The sequence below is a fragment of the Podarcis erhardii genome (assembly GCF_964252035.2).
Source record: "Podarcis erhardii genome assembly, chromosome: 5".
NCBI lineage: Eukaryota > Metazoa > Chordata > Lepidosauria > Squamata > Lacertidae > Podarcis > Podarcis erhardii.
The window spans coordinates 65,583,680-65,606,744 of NC_138509.1; the positions used below are offsets into that span (position 1 = coordinate 65,583,680).

The 23,065-nt window shown below is 44.2% G+C and overlaps 2 protein-coding genes across 4 annotated transcripts in view; one reads left to right on the forward strand and one right to left on the reverse strand.

Annotated features, from left to right (window-relative positions):
* HDLBP (high density lipoprotein binding protein) overlaps positions 1-2,923 on the forward strand; it is a 60,132-nt gene extending 57,209 nt beyond the window's left edge. The window contains exon 28 of the mRNA XM_081864112.1: positions 706-2,923. Coding sequence (XP_081720238.1) covers positions 706-792 — 87 coding nt within the window. The 3' untranslated portion in view covers positions 793-2,923. The remainder of the gene's footprint in view (positions 1-705) is intronic.
* A 2-nt stretch (positions 2,924-2,925) lies between these two features.
* Positions 2,926-23,065, reverse strand: part of ANO7 (anoctamin 7) — a 34,061-nt gene continuing 13,921 nt past the window's right edge. For 2 of the 3 annotated variants that reach the window (XM_081864105.1, XM_081864106.1), the window contains exons 7-24: positions 21,838-21,895; positions 21,150-21,260; positions 18,998-19,163; positions 18,132-18,222; positions 17,656-17,752; positions 16,776-16,919; positions 16,555-16,692; positions 15,371-15,469; positions 15,179-15,281; positions 14,237-14,348; positions 12,031-12,085; positions 11,198-11,295; positions 10,481-10,620; positions 9,872-10,077; positions 9,497-9,639; positions 8,639-8,729; positions 6,839-6,958; positions 2,926-3,989 (exon numbers count right to left, since the gene is read on the reverse strand). In XM_081864105.1, coding sequence (XP_081720231.1) covers positions 3,930-3,989; positions 6,839-6,958; positions 8,639-8,729; positions 9,497-9,639; positions 9,872-10,077; positions 10,481-10,620; positions 11,198-11,295; positions 12,031-12,085; positions 14,237-14,348; positions 15,179-15,281; positions 15,371-15,469; positions 16,555-16,692; positions 16,776-16,919; positions 17,656-17,752; positions 18,132-18,222; positions 18,998-19,163; positions 21,150-21,260; positions 21,838-21,895 — 2,032 coding nt within the window. In that variant the 3' untranslated portion in view covers positions 2,926-3,929. Of the gene's footprint in view, positions 3,990-6,838; positions 6,959-8,638; positions 8,744-9,496; positions 9,640-9,871; positions 10,078-10,480; positions 10,621-11,197; positions 11,296-12,030; positions 12,086-14,236; positions 14,349-15,178; positions 15,282-15,370; positions 15,470-16,554; positions 16,693-16,775; positions 16,920-17,655; positions 17,753-18,131; positions 18,223-18,997; positions 19,164-21,149; positions 21,261-21,837; positions 21,896-23,065 lie in introns of those variants that run through there. The other variant, XR_014157082.1, reaches the window with a different exon arrangement.

Consider the following 23,065-nt stretch of genomic DNA (forward strand, 5'->3'; position numbering starts at 1 on the left):
TCTTCCCAATACCTGCCCTCCAACAGTGTCTAGCTGCCAGGAATTTTTGCACTACAACCTGAGGCACTAGGCCAGATACATCTTACCTAGCCAATTACTCCTCCCAGCGCCACTCATAAAAAAACTGTAAATTGCTAATGGGTTATGAACACTGGTGTGGATTATTGCAACCTCCACCATCCTGCTTCTGCATCATACTACTGTAGAACTCTATTTTTTATTTTTTTATATATAAATATTTATTGGGTTTTTCCAAATTAATACAATTCCCTGCAGGCGGGGTAGCTGCCACGGAAAGAGGGGTGCAGGGCAGTTGGGCCTGATGCTGTCACATGATGGCAGTGAGACCAAGCCAGCTTTAGCCTGGAGAGTTCTCTCTCTCCAGTCCAAACCTGGACTCCACCCAGCCCATTTGAAGGGAGGTTTGTATTGCTCTGCCCCTCATTCTTGAGTGTGCAGCTGGTTTTTTTAAAGGCTCATCTTGGAAGAGGCTGCTTTACTATTGTTGGAAAAATCTTCCCTCAAGCTGTCTGTAGTAGCAATGGATGAGACACTACCTTCAAAGCTTATCATTCTTGGTGCATTTTCGGGGCTGGTAGTGATCTGTAGAGAAGTTAAGTTCCTCTTCATATACAGTCAGTGATGTTGTTTAATGCAGCAATAGCACTTGTACTAGTTATGGTTTTGGCTTTTGTTTCCTTACAGGCCCCTGACATGACCAGTTCTGAAGATTTCCCAAGTTTTGGAGCTCAGGTGGCCCCCAAAACTCTACCTTGGGGTCCTAAGCGGTAATAGCATGGAAGCAGCAATCTTGTCCAGCCACCTGCCACAAGGTTTCCTTTCTGAATTCTGATCTAGTGGCTGGATCCAGTGCAGATTGCCCATGGGGGTCTCTTAATGAAACTAGAGTGCTACCCCTTTTGAGGTTCTCTGTTGTCCCTGCGCTTAGGCCTCACTATGCTTCAGTTTGACTCTTTCCTTTCTCCTTGCCCTGGAAGAAACTTTCCACATAGATTCCAACCTAAAACACATACATTATTATTTTTTGCCTTTCAACTTTTCACTCAATCTCATGTTGGCCATGGTGTAGTAACCAAACCTCCCAGGTACACCTTGCAAAAAGCACTCTAGGCTCCATTAGGAGATCTCCTCACTGCAGCTAGGAATCTACTTCCTGTCTCTCAACCTCAGGAAATGCATTTCCTCAACTTTCTACAAAGCCAAAATATTTACTCTTTTCCCCTCCTGCCCTGTTTCTCCAAGGCCTTACCTTTGTAGAGTGCAATCAACTTTTCCCTTTCAACTGCCAAACAAAAAAGAAAACGCGCACCCATCTAATACTGCTATGGGAGAGGAAATTGGCCAGAATGGATAGGTGGAGGTTCAGCCTGGAGATACAGCCCCAGGAAGCACTAAGAGGGGCATAACCCTTGCTGTGTTAGTCTGCATCGCTGAGTGTACCAAAATTCTCCCCTTGTTGGTGTGAGTATTGAATCGTGGCTCATCACCAGTGTTTGGACACGTACACTCTTTTGTTCTCCCTTCCCAGCAGTAGTATGGCTGAGTGGAACCAGAAAACTGACAGTATTATTGGGTCTAACAAAACTTGGTTCAACCAAAAGTGCCATGGTAGCATGTCACAGAAGGTGGTGAGCTATTAGTGTGGTGTTAGAGGGTACATTACTCTTTCTCCCTCCCCAGGCTTGATAGTGATGGCATTTAAATACCAGGGTTCAGAGTGTGTCTTTTTTGCTTTTTACTATTGCCTTCTTTCTACCTCAAGCCGGAATGACAGTGGCCTGCTTCTTCAGTCAAGCCCCTCTTGCTTCCTGTTATCATGACTGTTGTTCCTCTGTCAGCAGAGGGATCTGTGTGTGGCTTCAGCCTGGCTACATGCCATCCAACATCCCCTCCTACTAAGATGGTCTTAACCACCGTCACATAATTTGGCCTGTAGTCTTGTGACAAAAGGTTAGGCCTTGGGGAGGGAGGCAGGTAAGGAGTGGCTCTCACTTAAATTGAAGAAGCTGGATTGCAGTTCAGTCTTAAATCAAGCCTCTCTTGGAGGGGAGGAGAGAATACCTACATTCAGCAAAGGCCTTTCTGTAGTCTGGCAGCAAATGTTTTTGTCCTTTTGTCATGTCCCTCATACAACAGTAGTTTCTGCATTCTAGCTGCTGCCATAAACTGATACAAGGCTGCTTGTATTAAAGCTGCTCTTCCAGCCATTACATGGTATATATATATATCTTTTCTGCCGAAGGTGCTGGTGCCAGGGCTGGTCTGGTGCCAACTCTGCTCTCTGCCTACTGCCTCCCTTCCCCTCCAAAGAGCTTTTCTGAGCCATTAGCTAAGAACCGAACCCCAGGATTGCTTATGCCCCCATTAATACATACTGGGAAAAGGTCTGCAAGGCTCTTGTCTTTCTTGACCGCTAGCCCAACAGGAAGGAAAGCCTCTTTCTTTCAGTAAACTTAGCTGAAGGGAGGAGAGATTTGTTTCTCTATGCTAATTCCACTTGGGGCAGGACAAGCCCTCTTACTATCTGAGCAGGAGACAAACAGGGTAGTAGTGTTTTAATGTATTGCCAGTAGTATACCTGGTGTCTGAATGTCAGTCACATCACTTGCACATGTGTTTTTAGGCTTCAACTGCCATTGAGCATGGCCCCCCCAACCCAGCCATTTGTTCAAACTGTTGAGAGTACTCTACCCCCTCTGTCCCATGTAGTCTGCAGCAGATGCTCTGCGGAGGTGTGCTCCATGTCCTCTTAATGTCTTCCATATTATGTTTCCATGGCAATGATCCCTTGGCCTTAACTTTGGAATTTGGAGATTATATGCAAAACATGTATAAAGGCTCATGAGTATGGATGACACTGGAATTTTATAAATTCTAAAAAAATAAAATAAAACCTGAAACAGCTTTTGAGTGGTTGTCTTTATTTTCTGTATACTTTAGTGTGCTTTTTAAGAAGTCACTAATTCAAAATTTCTACCAGCCTTCCTAATGAAATACTGAACAGCTACTAACTCTTAACCTTTCACAATTAATTCCAAACAATTGTAAAAGAACTTTCACTTTTTAGCTGTTCATACTGAATGTTGGACAGATTCTGTCCATTTGCTGTCAGCAGGGGTACTGTTTAATCATGATTGCAATCACTAGTATTAGGCATATGCCACATTGCAGCTTCCAGCTAAAGCAGATTCAAACTGATGTGCAGAAAATACTCAGTCTTGTATTGCTTGTGTGAGAGGAAGAGGGGAGCAGGCAGCTTGTGAAGCTCAGTACAAGCTTTCAAATGGTTGCCTTCTCAAGCAGTAATCTTCTGTTAAGCTGGCCACTGCATACTAAGCAAAGTGCACAGCTTCTCTCCAATAATCTGCCCTTAGCTCATCAGAGCAGCTCTCACTCTTATAAGGCATTCAAGTGATGCAGCTTCTTCCCTCTTTGGAAGATTCCTTGTCGCTAAGCAGTACTTCTTCACAAGTTAAAAAGCAGCCCTCCCTCTTTGTAAACAGGAATGTAGGACTCCTCTGTGCTCACTGCTAGACTATAACTCTATAAATATCAGTAGAAGTCACTTCTTGGGCGTGAGGACATGGAAGGCCTGACAAAGCTGTTCAGTTAGGCAAATGATTGCAGAGCTGATGAGTGGGTTGGTTAGATTAATCCATTGTCCATGTATATCTTGTCCTTTGCCAAGTTAACACTTCTCAAAGTCCTTAAAGCAGCAGCTGGATCGATCAAATTCCTGAAGCCTTTAAAAGCTCCAAGTCTCCTTCTACAGTACAGCACTTGTGCAGAGAAGTGTCACTTTTTGTCAAATTCTTCTAGGCTGCTCACCTCCCCACCCCTTGCTCTTCCAGAAGCTTGGCAACTTGGCCTGGATCAAAACCAGGATGTCTTTCAGCATCGTGAGCCTACTATGGTGCTTTCTCTGCCAGAGGGGTTGGATTTCTCGCATCTATCACTTCGGTGAGGGCCTGTCACAAGAGAAATTAACAGTCAACAGGGTAGAGAAGCATTGTTTACCTGGCTTCCCAATGTGGAGGTCGCTGGTGATAACTAACAGGCAAGACAATGATGGTGAGGTCAACACATTGTAGGTGGAATGACAGATTGGCCCTACAGTGACTTCTGGGATGGGAAGCCAGGTAAGCGATGCCAGTGCACTGACAGCTGCTATACCACCTAAAGATACATAGCTGTGTCAGTTCTACACAGCTTACATTTCAATTTGCTTATTACCCAAACCTCAATATTGCCACCCTTGAGATACGGTAAAGTAATTGGAGCATGCAGTTTAAGCAAAGAGCTCACTCAACCGTAACACGCCAGCAGTAAAGTTGCTTCAAAAAAGTAAGCCCAAAATTCCTAATACCTTGAAGTCAACACACCTGAGACCAAGAGAGTTGAAACTTGGCTTGTTATTAGAAAAATTCTATGGAGTTGTCCATAGATTGTTGGCACAATATGCTTTGAATGATAGCAGAGGAGCCGTATGTGTGATCAAAGGGTGAGCCAACTTCCAGAATCTTACTTTGCTTTGTCAAATGACACATACTAGGAAAAATATAAGACCTTCCCCTAAAAGGTATGTGTCAGAAAGATTGGTGTTGACATACAGGCTGGAACTTAACGCAATCAGCAGCTGAAATTGCCAGTTCTTGATACCAGCTTCCAAAAATAAAGTACACACCCCACAACAGATAGACCAGTGTCACTAGTTATCTAATACAAGAAAAATACTATACTATTATTTTAACACAGTCTTCCAAACTTGGGTCCCCAGCTGTTGTTGGACTATAACCCCCACCATCCCTAGCTAGCAGGACCAGTGGCCAGGGATGATGGAAATTGTACAGTGGTGCCTCGCAAGACGAAATTAATTCGTTCCACAAGTTTTTTCTTCTTGCGAATTTTTCGTCTTGCGAAGCACGGTTTCCCATAGGAATGCATTGAAAATCAATTAATGCGTTCCTAGGGAGACCGCCTTCAGACCAGGTCTGGGGACAGTCTGTCCCCGGACCTCTTCTGAAGGCTGGCGGCGGGGGGGGGGGGAAGGACTTTTCTCCCCACCGCCAGCCTTCAGAACAGCCTTCTGAAGGCTGGCGGTGGGAAGAAAAGCCCTTCTCCCGCCGCCAGCCTTCAGAAGAGTTCCTGCAGGGCTGCCTAGGCTGCGGATAGCAGCCTGCTGCCCGGTGCGAGGGACGCTCTGAAGCAGAGCGCCCCTCACGCAGGGCAGACATCTGCAGCTTGGGGAGCCCTGCAGGACTTCCCCGCAGGGCTCTCCAAGCTGCGGATAGCAGCCTGCTGCCCCGTGCGAGGGGCGCTCTGCAGACATCTGCAGCTTGGGGAGCCCTGCAGGACTTCCCCGCAGGGCTCTCCAAGCTGCGGATAGGGGCAGCAGGCTGCTATCCGCAGCCTGGAGAGCCCTGCGGGGAACCCTTCTGAAGGCTGGCGGGGGAGAAGGGCTTTTCTTCCCACTGCCAGCCTTCAGAACAGCCTTCTGAATGTTGGCGGTGGGGAGGAAAACCTTCCTCCCACCGCAAGTCTTCAAGACAGGTCCGGGAACAGAGGAGAAGCGCTGCGTGCCTTTCCCTCTGTTCCCGGACCTGTCCTGAAGGCTTGCGGCGGGAGGAGGGCTTTCCTCCCCACCGCCAACATTCAGAATGCTGTTCTGAATGTTGGCGGTGGGGAGGAAAAACCCTCCTCCCACCGCAAGCCCCGGGAAGAGAGAAGCTGCGCGCCTTCTCCTCTGTTCCCGGACCTGTCCTCAAGGCTTGCGGTGGGAGGTCCGGGAACAGAGAAGGCGCAGCGCTTCTCCTCTCTTCCCGGGGCTTGCGGTGGGAGGAGGGTTTTTCCTCCCCACCGCCAACATTCAGAACAGCATTCTGAATGTTGGCGGTGGGGAGGAAAGCCCTCCTCCCGCCGCAAGCCTTCAGGACAGGTCCGGGAACAGAGGGGAAGGCACGCAGCTTCACCTCTGTTCCCGGGGCTTGCGGTGGGAGGAGGGTTCCCCGCTGTCCCCGGAGATTTCCCTATGGGCTTTCGTCTTGCGAAGCAAGCCCATAGGGAAATTCGTCTTGCAAAGCCGCTAAAAAACCCTTTCGTCTTGCGGGTTTTTCGTTTAGAGAGGCATTCGTCTTGCGGGGCACCACTGTAGTTCAAAAACAGCTGGAAACCTAAGTTTGGGAAACACTGTGGGTTTGTATCTAATGAACTTGTCCAATTAGTGCAAGGACTTCTGCTTGTGCAACAGAACTTACTTGCCCCGCCAAAAAATCTCCTTTGGAGGGTTGGGGGACCCCCAAACACGCAAGGAATGGAGTAGGGCAATTCTGTTGTGCAAGCAGAAGGACAAGTTCACCAGGTACAACTCTATAATACAGTATCAAGGTAAAAGTAGGTTATTTGGGGAGGAATGTAGGTAGGGTAGAGGGGCTACTCTTGTGTGTTTGAGCCCTTTTGTTCCCCCATCATGGTTCACAGTGTGGGCACAGAGACTTAAGATTCCCTGACAAAGACCAATGGACGTATACTCCTGTGCCAGACAGGAAACAAAGGTTATATTTACCCTCATAAGCTGCAAGGCTGCTTACTGAGAAGGGGAGGGAAATTGACATCCTATATTTCTGACAGCAAGTGAACCTTGCTGCTTTACCTAGTCCTGTAAAAGGAAACCTCTTCCAGGAGACAAAGAAGGGGATTCACCACAGGAACAGTGTGACTCAGTTTTGGTTAAGGTTTATGGCATTAAGCACTTTAGATGGTCTTTGGAAGAGAAAATCCAAGTACCGATTCAAAATAATATTTAAAAATAAACGATTACCTTGTTCTCAGCCAGAGCCTCTTTAGCTAGATACTGCTCTCGCTTCACTTTGATCTCCACCACTTCTGGGATGTCGGGCACCATCATATCAATCAGACGTGCAATGAAGAAGACCACGTGCTGGGAAAAGGAGGCAAGAAAGCTGCAGATAGTCAGTGGCCCAATTTGCCAGAGTGGGAGCAAGCAAGTCAGGACCATGCAGCAGCAATCTGGCCCAGCTGTTCAGAACTAGATGGATGGGGAATCCTGCTGCATGTCTGACTCCAGTGTATGTGTTCTCTCCTCCCTCCACCCTGCCAGTTATATGGAATTGCAGTGAAAATATGACTGGAGCCTATCTCACCAATTAAGGGGTGCTTTATCAAAGATGATAAGGGATCTCCTGTCTCCCAGAAAGCAGGACTAGTGCACATGTAGCTTTACTACAGTGGTCTTAAAATGTGACACCTTTATTACATCGAAACTCAATAGAAAAGTAGTTAGTGTTGTACTACGTACAGATCAGCACAGAGCAAGCTATCCATGGGATACAGATTGCTCTACTATACAAATTCCATTTCCCTTTGAATAAGCTGGGATAGAGGACTTCCACAAGCACCAAGGTGCATTTGTAGATTATTTACAGAACAAGGCACATCCTGGTGGCACTGTCAGTAGACTCTTGACCAGGATGTAGCAATGACCTCATCCAGTTGGAGCGATTTAACATCTTGCCTGGACCAGATCTGCAGTAGCTGCTAAATTCTGCAGAAACGGCAGCTCCATCAAAGCCATCTCAGCACTGGTTCCTGAAATCATCATCATCACCTGCCTTTTCCCCCCAGACTGCGACTTAAGGTGGGTAAATAGCTTCTTTGCAACCACAGTTGGCTCATTTTTTTTTTAAGGTCCTACACACTAACAACAGAGTTGCCTATGTGCCAATATCTGAAATGAATTCAGAATGAGAGGATTATTTATTTATTACATTTATATCCTACCTTTCCTCCAAGGAACTCAAGGTGTAGTACATGACTCTATTCCCTCCCCATTTTATATTCATAACAATCGTATGAGAGAGGTTAGGTGAAGAGACAGGGGCTGACCCAAGATCACCCAGTGAGTTTCATGGCTGAGTGGGATTTGAACCTTGTCTCCAAGGCTCCAGTCAACATATGACATCTTGTACTGTAGGACACTAGGGACATGGGTGGTGCTGTGGGTTAAACCACAGAGCCTAGGACTTGCCGATCAGAAGGTCGGCGGTTCGAATCCCTGCAATGGGGTGAGCTCCTGTTGCTCAGTCCCTGCTCCTGCCAACCTAGCAGTTTGAAAGCACGTCGAAGTGCAAGTAGATAAATAGGTACCGCTCCGGCAGGAAGGTAAACGGCGTTTCCGTGCGCTGCTCTGGTTCACCAGAGGCGGCTTAGTCATGCTGGCCACATGACCTAGAAGCTGTACGCTGGCTCCCTCAGCCAATAAAGCGAGATGAGCGCCGCAACCCCAGAGTCGTCTGTGACTGGACCTAATGGTCAGGGGTCCCTTTACCTTTACCTTACTGTAGGACACTGGGTCTTTATAAACAAATAATGACATTAGGACTGCAAACAACAAGTGAGCCGGTGCAAAAAGTTATGTTTTGGGGCAGGGGCATATTCCAGTAACCATTTCATCTCCCCCAACCCCTTTCCTTCCACCACCATGTGATGTAATCCAAACAGGACTGCCCAAATATGGTAAGTGCTGTAATAGGTGGGTAGATGTGAATGGGACCTCTTGTTTGTAGAGCAGCATTTTGGGGACACTTGGAGGGAAACAAACCTCAAATACAATTATGAAGCCAAGGCGGATTGCCAGTAGATTCCAATAAGCTAGTGAATACCTGCCACTTTGTTCTCGATATGCTCTGTACCTGAGGAGATAGAGCTATAAGTTAAAGAGGTATGCTGAGTAGCCCTGAAGTAGTCAGCATAGCAACCACACATTTGCAGGAAACAAACTAAATGTCTTGCTTCTCTCCATGCCTTCCTGTAAGCCACCACTAAATTCCCTTTAGTTAAACTAACAGAGACCTGAGTAGATTTTCTGCATTCAGATCCTGGTTGTCATTCTAAAGATTAATATTAAGTTGTCTGTCCACTTGGTTATAGCAAGGGGGGGGGGAGCCAAAAGATGCTTATTTTCAGGGCTGCAATTCCTATGCATGCTTTTCTGGGAACAAGCCTGGTGGGAAGGAACATAGCTCAGAAGCAGAGCATATGCACTGCATGCAGAAAATCCTAGGTTCAGTCTCTGGCATCTCTAAGTAGGACTGGGAATGTCCCCTGAAACCCTGGACTACTGCTGCCAAGTCACTGTGAACAATATTGAAGCTAATGGTCAGACTCTGCATAAGGCAGGGGTCACCAACACAGCACTTAGTCCTCCTAGAAGGGATGGTTGCCATACCAGATGTTTATGACAGTATGTGGTATGTTATTCCATGTGCCGTGGTCCATGATTCTCCCCTCCAATTTTTTAAAAAATCATGCACTATCTGATTTTCTGAGAAAACACTTTGTCCCAAAATAGGCAAGCTATTTTTCAAGAACCTGCCCTCTGTTTAATTTTTGAAGCAATGGACCTGTCCAGTGTCCCCCATGAGGAAGACAGCTGAGACAGAAAAGTGGGAGATCCTACCTGCATGTGACATTGTGCTCCAGGACAAAAGATTTTGGGGCATAGGCCAGGGTGAAGTCAATGTAGCCTTGTAGATCGCTGGCATGAGTGTACTGGTAATATAGCCGAGGGAGGAAGTCAGAGGTGAAGGCAATCAGAAAGGCCTGGAACAAGATAGGCACAATAATAGTCTCTGTCTAAAGAACCATTTCGTTTCCAGGTGTTAAATGGAACACATCCACCCACTTTTCTGTCTTACTCCAACTTCTTTACACAACATGTGTATCAAGTTTCTGCAAAGTCATAGCAACCCAGGAAGCTGCCTTCTATTAAGTCAGACTGTTAAGTCAGCTCAGTATTGCTGCACGCAGAGAACCTTGACCCAGCGCTACTCACATTGCTAACGACTGCCAGGTGTGTGATGACTTCCAGGATAGGGAACCAGATGCCCATGCCTTGGGCCCGCTCAGCAACCGGCCGCCTGTATTCACAAACAAATTTGTGAGCATCCAAGCGAATTTCCACCCAGTTGTTGAGCAAGGCAAAAAGAGGTGCCAAGGGGCAGGCGGCCACAAAGATGGTAATGAAGCCAAACTGCAGGACTGAAGAGGAAAGAAAGAAGACATTATAAGGGAAGGCAAGCACAAAGAAATCCCACGCAGGAGATAATGTAGGTGAGCCCATACAAGAATTCTGTCCACAGGAACTTTGGATAGCATTTGCTAAGTTGTTCCTTTTCTTAGGAGGTTATGCACACACTCTTTTGACCTGAGTAAAGCTTTTGACCCCATGTATTCTAATTGTCACTCCTCTAGGGCTACCAACTGGTGGGTGAGTGGAACAAGCACAAGTGCTCTTGAACCAGAACGGTTGACCTGAGAACATGGTATAGTCAAAGCGAAATACAGGACTCAGTGTGCCTCACGCACTTACACAGACTAAGCCCTCAACTGTCAGGGAACTGTCCTCAGTTGCTCATCTCCTTCCTTCCCAAATGATTCGTACCCATTTCCAGGTATTCGTTAAAGAGCCCTTCATAGGGCAGCAGTTCGTAATCACTCTCCCAGAGCTGCTTTGTGGAGCTTTCCTGGCCCTCATTCCTTTTAGAGTGAGACTTCCGCTTCTGCCACCATGATTTCAACTTCCTGTGGAGAGCAAGAAAACACAGTAAACATGTTCAGGTTTTGCCCTCTTATTGTTCAACAAGAGACGATCAATTAGTGGCTACATGTCTGCATCTAGGCCTAGACAGAGTTTTTATCTAGTCCCAGAATTGAATCTATAGGGTAGGAGTAACTAATGTTGCATCTTTCAGAAGCTGTTTGACTACAACTACTGTCCTCCCTGACCACTGGACCATGTTGGCTAGGGCTGACAGAGGTGTAGTGCCACAACATCTTGAGGTAGGGATGGAGGAGAAAAAATTATTCAGTTTGCATTTAAAGCAGCATATCAAATTAGCACTTCCTGAAACAATATGAGAACGAAAATATAGCCTTCCTTCAAAATTTGCACTTACCCAGATTTTATGATGCAGTTCTCCAACCAAACCTTTACAAAAATGTATATTATGTTAGGGGGAAATGTGCACAAAAATTGATACATTAGTGAAAATCTATATATTTTGGGGAATGATATGTCTGTTCATCTTGTTGATTCTCTACAGGTCTGGCCACGTCTGGATAGTCCATTGCAGCAAAGCACAAGATCACAAAGACTCACGGGATGAGGAGCTCCTGCACATTATTAATTATTTGCTTTCCCACCATGATGACAAGCAGCTCTTGGGCAAGTTCAATGAGGCAGCCACCTGGACCACACTGGAGAAAACAGAGAGAGGCTTTAGAAGGATGATGCAGCAGATAAACAATTATATGGAGAAGCATTTAGTCATGTGATCCCTCATCTGTAGAGAAACAGTCTAGAGACAGGTTAGCTACTTCATTTGCTGCTGGTGAAAAGGAAACCTCAATTCTCTACTCCCCTGGGAATCTCTACACCAAACACTGGGGTCTCAGAGCACATCATGCCTACTTAAAAAGATTCCCACCACATTAAAACATCGGGGAAGGAAAGAATGAATAAATGAGTCTTCTTAATTGTATGTCCTTAAATGTAATTGCTTTCAGAACATCTAAATCTGTTTCTGCTTTGTTTTGTTTTTAAATGGTATATCTGTTTGCTGCCCTGTGCTCTTTAAGGATAAAGGTGGGATATAAATTCAATAAATAATAATAATAATCTGGCTAAAAGCACTTGACATTGGATAGATGGAGCTAGAAGAGGGATTATTTTGGTTTTTAGAGAAACATCCACTCCCGGCATTGAGCCTGATGCCCTCTTTATCTGGCCTCTGCCTTTGGAATGGCTGACCCTGTTTCCTTGGCAAAGAGGGTGCCTTCTTTATTTTATTGCTGCATTTATTATACAGAGTTTAACTCCAGTCTTAAAGGTACCTTACGGGCTGCTAATGGTGCCAGCCACCCAAAACAACCCCTAATCAGCTGTTATTTCTAGAGTCCATGTCCTGCACTGCTCTCTTTTTAGATACTTACATCTTCATTGCGGATACCCAGCAATGTGGAATAGCATCCTGGATAGCCTACAAACCTGAAGGTGAAGAAAGTATAAAAATAAAAGGCCAAGACAGTCAGCTACAAGGTCTTTCTTTACACGAGGCATAAACACCCTACTCTGTGCATAAAGAGAAGCCACAGGAAAAAAAGCTGGCAGTGACCAGAATGCCATCTACTGTAACCAATCGCAAGGCGCCTTCATACAATTTGCTGCCTCAAATGGCTCAGCCAACACAGTCAACACAGCCAACTCAGACTCATAGAAAAGAGGAGTACTGTTCATAACCCAAGGCGCACTTTCGCAAATGACGCCTCCTGCTGCTGCCACGCAGCTGGCACATGACTTCCACTCGCATCCCAGGGCAAAGTTTGCAACCAGGAGCATCTACTTCCGGGTTAGCAGAGCTCGTAACCCGCAGCGTTTGCAAGGAGGATGGTACGTAACACGAGGTTCCACTGTACAGCAATAATCCCGAAAAGCACTAACTTCAGGTGGTCCAAGCACATTACAGGGAAAGGGGGGCAGGAATTCCCCGCCCTCTCTCCAAGCATGTACATAAGAATACGCAACGATCCCTTGCTGATTTTTATTTTAATGATTTCTAAACTGTCTTTCATACAACAATCACAAGGTGGTGTGCAAAACAACATTAAAACTTATTTACAGAATAAATAACATGGAAGCAAACATTGGGTCGAAATATCAATGTCCAACAAAGGCTTAAAAGAACAAATGATTTTTAGCAGACACCAAAATGCCATCAGTGCTGGTGCCTGCCTTAATTCAATAAGAAAGCCTCCCTACTGAAAATGCACAAAAAGATCTCTGCAGGTTGCAGAGCAACCAGAAGGGCCTCATCTTTTTTCTTTTTTAGAAAATGTCAGTTTGGCCAGGGACAATTTGAAGCAGAGAACCCTTGAGAGGTGCTTAACCTTTCCCCTGCCTGTTCACACCCTCACAGGTAGCCAGGTTTTTAGATGTGTCCTAAAGATGGTCCAATTGATTTTATTACACACATTTATATGCAACATTTACTTACAGGTCAAGATCTCCTTCAGGACTTCTCTACTTCAAACCACTACCTCCTAATAGCTTCTTTTTCTTCTTTTAAGGTCTGTAGAGTTTTACTATTTATGCATAATATTTAGTTTGACCCGAAGAAATCAGTCTTTCCACCATAACCTTCCAGCTATGCCTGGATTCAGGATCCCCAGGTCATTGCAAACATCACAAACTAACATAGCTGGCACATTCAGTCTTGTGTTCACCTACAACCAGTCTGATTTTTTAATACTCACCGCTGAGGATTCGCATTATAAATTATAACTACTTCTGGGCAGTAGATGGCAACAGGGCCTCACTTTTTCCTCAATGGCTATCAATAGCAACTACTTGCAGCTAGAATTCCTGCTGAATTTTGAGTTTTGCTACATCTGAGACTTGGCTGGATCAGAAGAAGCATCACTTTGCTACTGAATTTAACTTGGATGAAGGTAAGAGTGGTGGAGCAAGACCACAACTTCAAAAGAACGGCTAGAAGTCCTCACCTTCTTGAGTTCCACTCTCTTTCTGTGTGGCCTAGACTACTGCTCTTCAACCTTGGGTCCCCAGATATGTCTGGACTACAACTCCCAACATGCCTGGCCATTGACTAACCTGACTGGGGATGATGGGAGTTTCAGCCCAACATCTACACCATAGAAAAATATATATGTATAGATTTAGTTAGGCAGTTTAATGATTTTTCTAAACACACCTGGAGACCCAGTGTTGAAAAACATTGCAGAGCTTTTTATTGTTGGGGGGGGGCAGAACTTAAGAAGAGCCTGATGGGTGAGGCCAATAGTCCATTTAGTCCAGCATCCTGTTCTCACAGCACAGCCAAGAGATAGGGCTCTCCTCATAGTTTGGCCATGGTTAAATCACCTACAATAGTATGTAGGCAATAGTATGTCTGTATCCTTCCCACACTAATGAAAGCAGTCCTGTTCTCTAAATTGAATGCAGATTCAATTTCATGTTATGGAAACAGAATTATGGGGAAGGAGGATACAGTATTATACAAATTTGAGCGTGTAGTAGGGGCATATTTCAATGGTGCAGATGAGTCTTTCAAGTATGCCTAGGCCACAAAGGAAAATGGCATCCACTTTAGAGAAGCTGCCCATCTCCAAAACAGCTTACCTGCCCTTAAAGAACGCAATGTAGATGGGAGAGGAGTAGAAATTGATGAACTCAAAGACAAACACCTTGAAGGTGAACGCATCTTCAAACATGGTCTGTGTACGATGCATCTCTATGGAAGAAAAAACATAATAGAGTACCACGAGAATGGTGGGAACTTCCAAGCCCTCTCAGTGGTAAATCACAACAGGAGCATCCTTAGTTCTTTAAGTGAACAAAGGTGACTCAAACTCCACCCCCAACCATCTCAGTGTCACAGAATTCTAATGCACATTGTGGGTTGCAAGTACCTTCTAGTTTAATTAAATACTGTGGCTGAGATGGACGAAAAACAACTCTTGTAATTTCTGATTTAAGCCATATTCATGCCTTTATTTTACATGTAGTGGTACTGTATGGAAGGAGAGTGAGGCTGTGCCCCCAGACCCACTCAAACCCTTCTCTGGATGCCTGTGAACTGAGTGCAGATGTCTGTAGAGGGTTGCCTACTAATGAGGGAGATGCTCATGCAATCAAGATCCCAAAATTTAAACAGGAAAAATGTGCAGGAAAAATAAGAGGCAGACTTTTAAACAACTATAAAGGTCAGAGCAAGACAATATTCCAAAATGTCATCCAAAATTCACAGCAAAGATCTAAACCAAGCACTAAGAAGATAGTAAAAAAATCCTCTTTTGGGGATTCCAAATTCTATGCACCACCATAAAAATGTTTAGTGCCACCCACTTTAGCTGGTGCTTTTAGAAGATTATGGCAAGGCACAATTTAGTTAATATTAGGGTGAGTTAGGAAGTAAGGCTTGTGGATTTCAATAAAGATCTTCTATTTACCTGCCCCTGTCCCTCTCCCACAAATTCAAGCCCCGGTTTAATGTTTTGGTTCAAGAAGCTGCACCTTCAGGTTGAGAACCTGCTTCGGTGTTTCCAGATACGGCCTACTTACCCCACTTGGTAAGAAAAAGTGCCAGTGAAGTGTAAATTTTTGATAGGATGAGGATGAAGAGGAGGTTCACCACTGAGCCAGTGAGGCTAGCAATACGAGAAGCCTAAGAGGGGGAAACAGGAGAGAATGTGAAGTCCAAATGCAAATAGCACACCTAAGCTAGAGTGGTAGAGAGTCATGGAAGTGTCTTACCGAAGCTACAAGAAGGTATTTCCCAGACTTGGCTACAACTACGGCAATGATGGCCCGGTAAAGGATTATCGAAATCAGGAACATCACCACCACAGCAATCTGAAGACAGAACCAGGCTGAATGAGTACTAATAATATGAGTTTGCTGTCTTATTATTGTAAATGGATCTGACTTGGGGAGGACTTTTTTTCACTTATTTACTTACATTTATATCCATCCTTCCTGCCTCCAAAGAGCTCAAGGTGGCATGTGGTTTTATCTGATTTTTATTTCTTTTTATCTGTTTACATTTACATCACGTCTTTCCTCCATAGAATCAACTTTTTATCACAACCACCTTGTGAAGTAGGTTAGGTTGCAAGATATAGCAACTCGCCTAAAGTCACTCAGTGAATTCCCAGGATTTTTTGGTGGGAATCGTCGGCTTTAAATGTGCATTGGATATGCTTTAAATGTGTTGTGCGGAACTGCCCTTAGTGAGGCAGAAGAGTGTCAGTGAGGAGTCAGTCATCAATAATGACCATAGAAGCCACAACAGACATAGATACCGTGATTTCCTCCCTTCTGAGTGGCTTTTTCCTTGGCTTTTGATCCAAACAAAAAGCAAGAAGTAGTAATGGTAACCAAGAGAGAGGAAGTGAGGGCAGAAATAACATATTGTTACATGCCATCTCAATCTCCCTGAGTGGTGTGAGATTCAAGGGGTACCAGGTGCACTTACCCAGGGTATGTGTTTCCTTTTAGAAATGAGGCACAGTAGAGACTGTAATGTCTTTATGATATATGGTTTATTTACACATATATACAACCTGAGCCTATGATAGTGGGGTTCACTGCATTAACACCCATGAGGCTCTGGCTTCTCCCACAGCCACAGCAGACTTGGACTTAAGCAGACTTAATATAATGCATTTTTATGTTATGTTCACTAATATATTCAACTGAACACATCCTTTACCTAATGTATGCATTTTTGTAAACATTGGTTGGAGAGCTGCATTGCAAAATTCAGATAAGTACGAATTTCAAATGATGCCTGTGTTTCAGTTCTCATGCTGTTTTTGAAAGTGCAGATTAGATAGATTCACCACTAAATGTGAACTGTATCAAATTGCTCCCCTATCCCTACTCAAGAGGATTGCATCCTATTTGACGCCTCCACCCTCAAACAGCAGCTCCCTCACCATCATGATGATGACCATTGATCCAGCCATGATTCTTTTGAAACGGCTCCGTGTGGGGAAATAGGGCTCCTCCGCTCCAGTGATTGGATTTGTGGTTGTCATGGGTGCCATAGCAGTGAATTGGGGCCGTGGACGTTCCTACAACAAAGGAAACCTGAAGTGGGCTCTGTGTCACCGTTGGGCTTTTGTGGTATTAGAGCCCCCCCCCCCAAGGCTAGTACCTCGATATCTTCAAAGTCTGAACAGTCCCAGCGGTATGTCAAGGTAGCATTCAACCGCTTCCAGTATTCAAGAAATGTGACTGCCCATAAAGACATGAAGATACTGAAGAAGACAGTCCCACCATGATCAAAGAGGCGACCAGCCTGAAAAGAATAGGGGGAAAAGGGAAGGAGCTGCACTTAAGCATGTTCCGAGACACTCTTAGACTGGGACAGAGTTGAATTTGTATCAAGGGCAAACTACAGATAGCCCAGTTTTTAAAATGCAGTTCTACCCAAATCACAAAGTGAGGAGCAGGGGTGTGGTTTAAAGAAGCAAAGGGGGACAAACATGGTTCCTGCTAAACCTTCCCTGCCCACAAGTCCCTTTAAATCTCAGCCACCCACTTTACATGCATTTAAAGGCAAACCTACATTTTAAGACATGGGCCTGCTGACGTTGCATGTAGTTTGGCCCCAAAAGATAAAGGCGGAGCTAGTTGCATTATGCACTAAAAGCAAGCCCTGAGTTCAAAAAGTTGTGTTACGCAATGTGAAAGATTGAGTATCAGTTTAATGCTGGTGAACAAATGCTACATGAACAGACGCTGGATCAAATTATTTTTTACGTGGAAGCTGATAGCACATAGCTGATGTCTTGCCTTGAGTCTGTGGGCAAGTACATAGGCTCAAGGCAAAGTAAGCGTGGAGGAGGCTATCTGAACCACATGGAAGTGTAGAAGATCAGCATATCACAGTAAATCCAATGTACTTTTCTGTGTAACCCTTTATCTGAGAACACACAACGTACTCCTAATCTAACACATGACTTTAATGAAGTGTTGACAAATGCTTCACCGTTATGCTTGAATCAGTGCTGTCCCAGAGCCACAAACTGTACCTGAAACATTGGGCAAATGGTGGAGAGGTTCCAATAGGGGCAGACTTTGCAGAGTGGGCACATGTTGTATTTCCCCTCACTGGTACAGATCTCCTTCCTGTTGTGCAGATGGGAGCAAAAATAAAAGGGTAGGAAAAAAGCAATTAACCCACCACATTAAAATTACTGACTCATAGCTTCTCTTCAAAAAACACTTTGTTTTTCTGGCCTTTGGCTCTTGCTGTTCCTAAGGCTGCCTTTCCCATTCTTGCAAGGATAGGTATGGCCACATTAGGTACTACTTAACACTAGCTGCATAGGCAAAGCCACCATTCACATTCTATTGATATCCCCAAGGAACTTATTTCTAATGAGCAAAAATCTCTGCCACATTCTGCTCCAGATCTGTAAAAAAGCCGGGGGTTACAAAGCCAAATGGCTTGTCAATGGTTTTACAAGCAGAAATGTGAGAAAGAAGAGAAGAAATTAGAACTTACGTAGGGATGTCATCAAGCATCATAAATATGCCTATTATGAAGACTAGTGTCCCCACTACAGCTGCTGGCAAAAGCCACCCAGTGTAGAAACCTAAATGAAGAGAGGTAAAAGCATATTAGAACTGCAGAAGGGGAGCCCTCGCTACCTATGTCTAGCTGTTGCCCATCACCAACTTGCTTTCCAGAAAGCCAGAACCAATTTAATTCATTTTGTGGAAAGGACCCATCTTACAAAAAAGGCTTATATTTCCAAGCATAGCTAAGTGCTAAGACTAGGGATGTGAATGGGTGCATTCTGACTGCAAGAAAAGCACTGATCTATTTCCTCCATGGGCAAACTTTCTTAGTTGCATACAGCAAAATGAATCACGTTTTTAAAACACTATTCTACACTACAGACTTATATTGGTTTTATACTACCCAGTCATGCCTTTTCCCATAGAATAGTTGACAACTATATTGTTGTCAGAGATTCCAGATCTCTTCCTCCAGTGAACCATAATTCCTTTAGTTCCAGGGAATGACTACAAAACCAGTTCAAGTCTGTAATGCTGAAGTGCCCCCAGTTCTCCATTACCAGTTACCTGGCTTACTAAAATGCACATTTTTGCCAGGTTGGAGAACAAGCTAACAGTTTATACTGACTGACATGCCCATGTCTATGGACATAGTTGTCAACTTTTCCCTTTTCTTGCAAGGAATCCTATTCGGAATAAGGGAATTTCCCTTTAAAAAAGGGAAACGTTGACAGCTATGGCCTATGGAGCAAATAGGAAGGGAAATCCATTTCAGAATAACCACGCTGGGCTCAGTTTGGCACTGGAACAAGATGCTAGGGAAATGGACATAAGCAGCCTTTTACTCACCAAGCCAGGCAAAGTAGAGAGCAATCTTCTCCCCAAAGTACCTGCGGATGTGATCCAATGGCTGGTACTTATTCCACTTACTCCACTGGGCCCAGTAGTGGAAAAGAATCTGCCTCTGATTTAGCTGAATATGGGGAATCTCCTTCTGGGGAATCTTGTAGGGACCCTTTTGGCAGAAGAGGGAAAGTACCCATATCAAGTACAGATTCGTTTAAAATGTGCTGTGTTTTATATTAACTTGCAGAAATTCCCTGTTAAGAGTTGAATAACGTATCTTTTTAAAATAGAATAATCAATTGCAGCCTTCATGAATAGGTCACGATTTTAATATGTACTTAAAAAACAAAAACCAAAAAACAACGCTTCCTCATTTGTAACAGAGAAAACGGGGTGCCCAGTATTAAACCTATTCACTCTTTCACAGAATTGCATGAACAAAATCCAAAACTGTAAGTATATTGTTTGTCTTCCGAACAATCAATGAGATATTTAGATGATAACTGAAAGGGGTGGGTTCTGCTTGCCAAAACCCTGTCAGATGCTCTACACTCAGCTAGGGATGAAGGAATCTGTCAAATTTGGTTTCACTCAGTTTTTCTTCTTTCCAAGCTTAAGTCCAGTTTCCCATTTTTCCACATCAATTGCAAATTCTGAAGGACGGCTGCGTTTTGGTTCATGTATTGCTTTGGAAAGAACAAACTGGGTAAGCTCGCATTGTGATGCAAACTGAACTGAATTTCTCCCCCCAACTATTTACAGCACAGTCAGAATAATTCATGAGCTTTAAAACCAGGGTTCTCAAACTCTGCTACATCAAATTTACTTATTTTTAAAATAAAGCAAATAGCTGTTTAGCTCCCAAAGTAGGTCAGAACTCAGATTTTGAAAGCTCAGCAAGTCCTGCAAATCATTATTCCATTCCAAATGCAGACAGATCAAAGGCAAATGCAAGCCAAATAAGGCTGGTGTTTTTAGGCTACAAGGAAAGAATCCAGTATATCTATTTGTTTGCATTTGGTGATGTTCCGTAACATTTGCCTAGGGCCAAAATAATTACTTTAGTTTCACTTTTCCTGTGCCATTGCAGATACCTGAAGAAGCCTCACCTTGGGTTTAATGAAGTTCTGTTTGTGAAATTACTACAGTATTGTAAAGGAGCAAAATGCCTACTTAAAAGACCTAGCTGAAGATTTAAAAGAGATCATTTGATTCTTTGCCATCTATGGTAATATGTAGGCACAACTGTTTAGCCAATATAAACAGCAGTCTGCAGCAAGGAAGTGCACTCTAAAGTGGAGCTCATTGTATACAACTCCCACTCTAGACTTTACATAGGATCCTGTTCCCTATATACATAATTAGCACGTCCTGTATCCTGATGTTTCAGGAAGATTGTATACTTGAGAGTGAACAGTTTTGTGATGTCCTTGGAGACATACATTTCCACAAAATCAGTGGCAGGGTCATTACCATACAGAAGGCACCCTGGCATCTCCAGTTAAAGCAGGTGGGGGGAACCGTTGGTGCTCCAGTTGTTGCTGAACTATAACTCCCATCAGCCCTAGTAAAGGTAAAGGGACCCCTGACCATTAGGTCCATTCGTGGCCGACTCTGGGGTTGCGGCGCTCATCTTGCTTTATTGGCCGAGGGAGCTGGCGTACAGCTTCCAGGTCATGTGGCCAGTATGACTAAGCCGCTTCTGGCGAACCAGAGCAGTGCTCGGAAATGCTGTTTACCTTCCCACCAGAGTGGTACCTATTTATCTACTTGCACTTTTTGATGTGCTTTTGAACTGCTAGGTTGGCAGGAGCAGGGACCGAGCAACGGGAGCTCACTCCGTCGCAGGGATTCGAACCGCCGACCTTCTGATCAGCAAATTCCTAGGCTCTGTGGTTTAACCTACAGCGCCAAGTCCTAGTAAGCATGGCCAATAGACAGAGCTGGTGGGATTTGTAGTTCAGCAACAACTGGGGGGCCAAAGGTTCACCACACTTTTGAAAGGGTCAGGTAGCAGGTGATGATGGAAAGACCTTCGCCTGACGCCACTGCCAGCCTGCTCATGTTTTCAAATCTCCCTGTTTTCTATTTCAGTGTCACTATGGGCTAACTAACCCATTTGAAAGTGGAATAGGAAGAGCACTTGCCAACTTACATCATGCAATGGGAATGCAGCTGTGAAGACCTCCTCATTCAGCAGCCTTTCTATTCCAACCTGCCCTGCCTTTGGGTTGCCATATGACGTGGTGGCCAGGATCTCATATAGCTGAAGGGAAGCACAAAGAGGTTATTTTGACTTCTACAGTTAGCAGCCATCATCCATATTTTTTAAAAAAGTAAATCTGCAATAGTACCTCTCCACCATCATTCTGATTAACTGTTCATATTCTACTTCTCACTTTACATTTCCTTCTCTCATTATCAGGAATCTGGCTATACTTTAATTTGGATGACAGGACTTGGTTTTTCTTTCTTTACCCTTTTTAACATAATGTCATCACAGATAAATCTACCTGCTACACTCAGTTAAGAAGTAGGAAAGGGAATCTTGAGATCAATGAAATGGCAAAACAGGCCAGGCGTTGTACAGAGAGATGAAGGGAGAAAAAGTCACAACCAAAGAAGAAAATAGCAGATAAAAACTGAATAAGGAGAGAGAGAATAAAGGCCAGGATGAGGGGGGAAAGTGAAATGTTTGTTTGTTTGATTCTGTGCCCAGTCAGTAACCATACTGGGTGGATATCAAAACCCATCAAGAGTGCTGAAGCTGCAGTCAAGTTCTAGTTCCCATTGCATACTTCACCAGGCTTGCATTCATTTCACCATGTGGACTTGGGACTTACTATTCTGTGTCGCTGTGTGGTGTTGAAGAAGGTATCGTGATGTTCACTCCCAAGAAACCTTGGAGAGAAATGTTTAATATTAACAACAACAACAACTTACTGAAAATTCAAAGCAGGAGAGAATAATTGCTTTTAATCCCAAATAAAGTAATACATCAATTTTCAAACGTCTCCATTGATGAACATTTTGGTTTTTGAATGCCGTAAACCCGAGAGTAAATGCTTCGGTTTTCGAACATGCCTCAGAAGTCGAACATGCCACGCGGCTTCTGCTGAGTGCAAAATCCTGAGGCCCAGCTGTCGGCTATTGAGTTTTCTGTTTTCGAACGTTTCAGAACTCAAACGGATTATGTTCGAAAAGCAAGGTACCACTGTAATAGTTTTTAATCCTTAACAAATATGAAGAATACTGCATGGTCTAGACTATAGATCTCTGATCAAAAAAGACTAGACACATATGAAGATCACCAGGAATGTCAAGAGAGGCAGCCTCAGAAATCCTAGAGCCCACCACTTCTAACACCAAGGCTGCATACACACTGAAACTTTAGAGTGCATTCACAGCATATTTTCTCCCTCAAGAAAATGGTTGTTTGTTAAAACTTACTGGAAACTGTAAGTCTGTGAAGGGTAAACTACAGTGCTCAGAATTATTTGAGGGGAGAAATGTACTTTGAATGTGATTTAAATGTATATGCAATGTGTATGCAACCCGAGAAAAGGAGAAGTTATTGGTAAAATATAATGTGTGTGTTTAAAAAACTTCTGAGACAATTAGGGCTTATTCACACTTAGCTTTTGCCACGCTCTTTCCAGGCAGAGGTCCATGCTTTAATGCTCCGTGTCAGAGCGTGCGGGGGTGCATTGTGTTGACCAAGTTTTCTCCACAAAACCCGCTCTTTATAGTTGAATTGGAGCAAATGTCAATTTGGGTTTTCTGTTGATTGACGTTTGCTCCAACTGAGCTTTAAAGATCAGCTTTTTGCAAAGAAAGCTCCAGAGCAGGAAAAAAAGGAGTTCGGAAGAGCAGAGGAAAGGAAAGAGCAGAGGAAAGGAAAGAGCAGAGGAAAGGAAAGTGTACATAAGCCCTCAGATCCTCACATATAGTTTGTGAGGCACTGTTGACCCCAGTTACTTATTTATCAGCCGCCTCATGCGGCCGCCTCATTCTATCACCAACTGCCTTGTTGGAGGGATCCTGATTATTTCTTAATATATTTATGTTGTT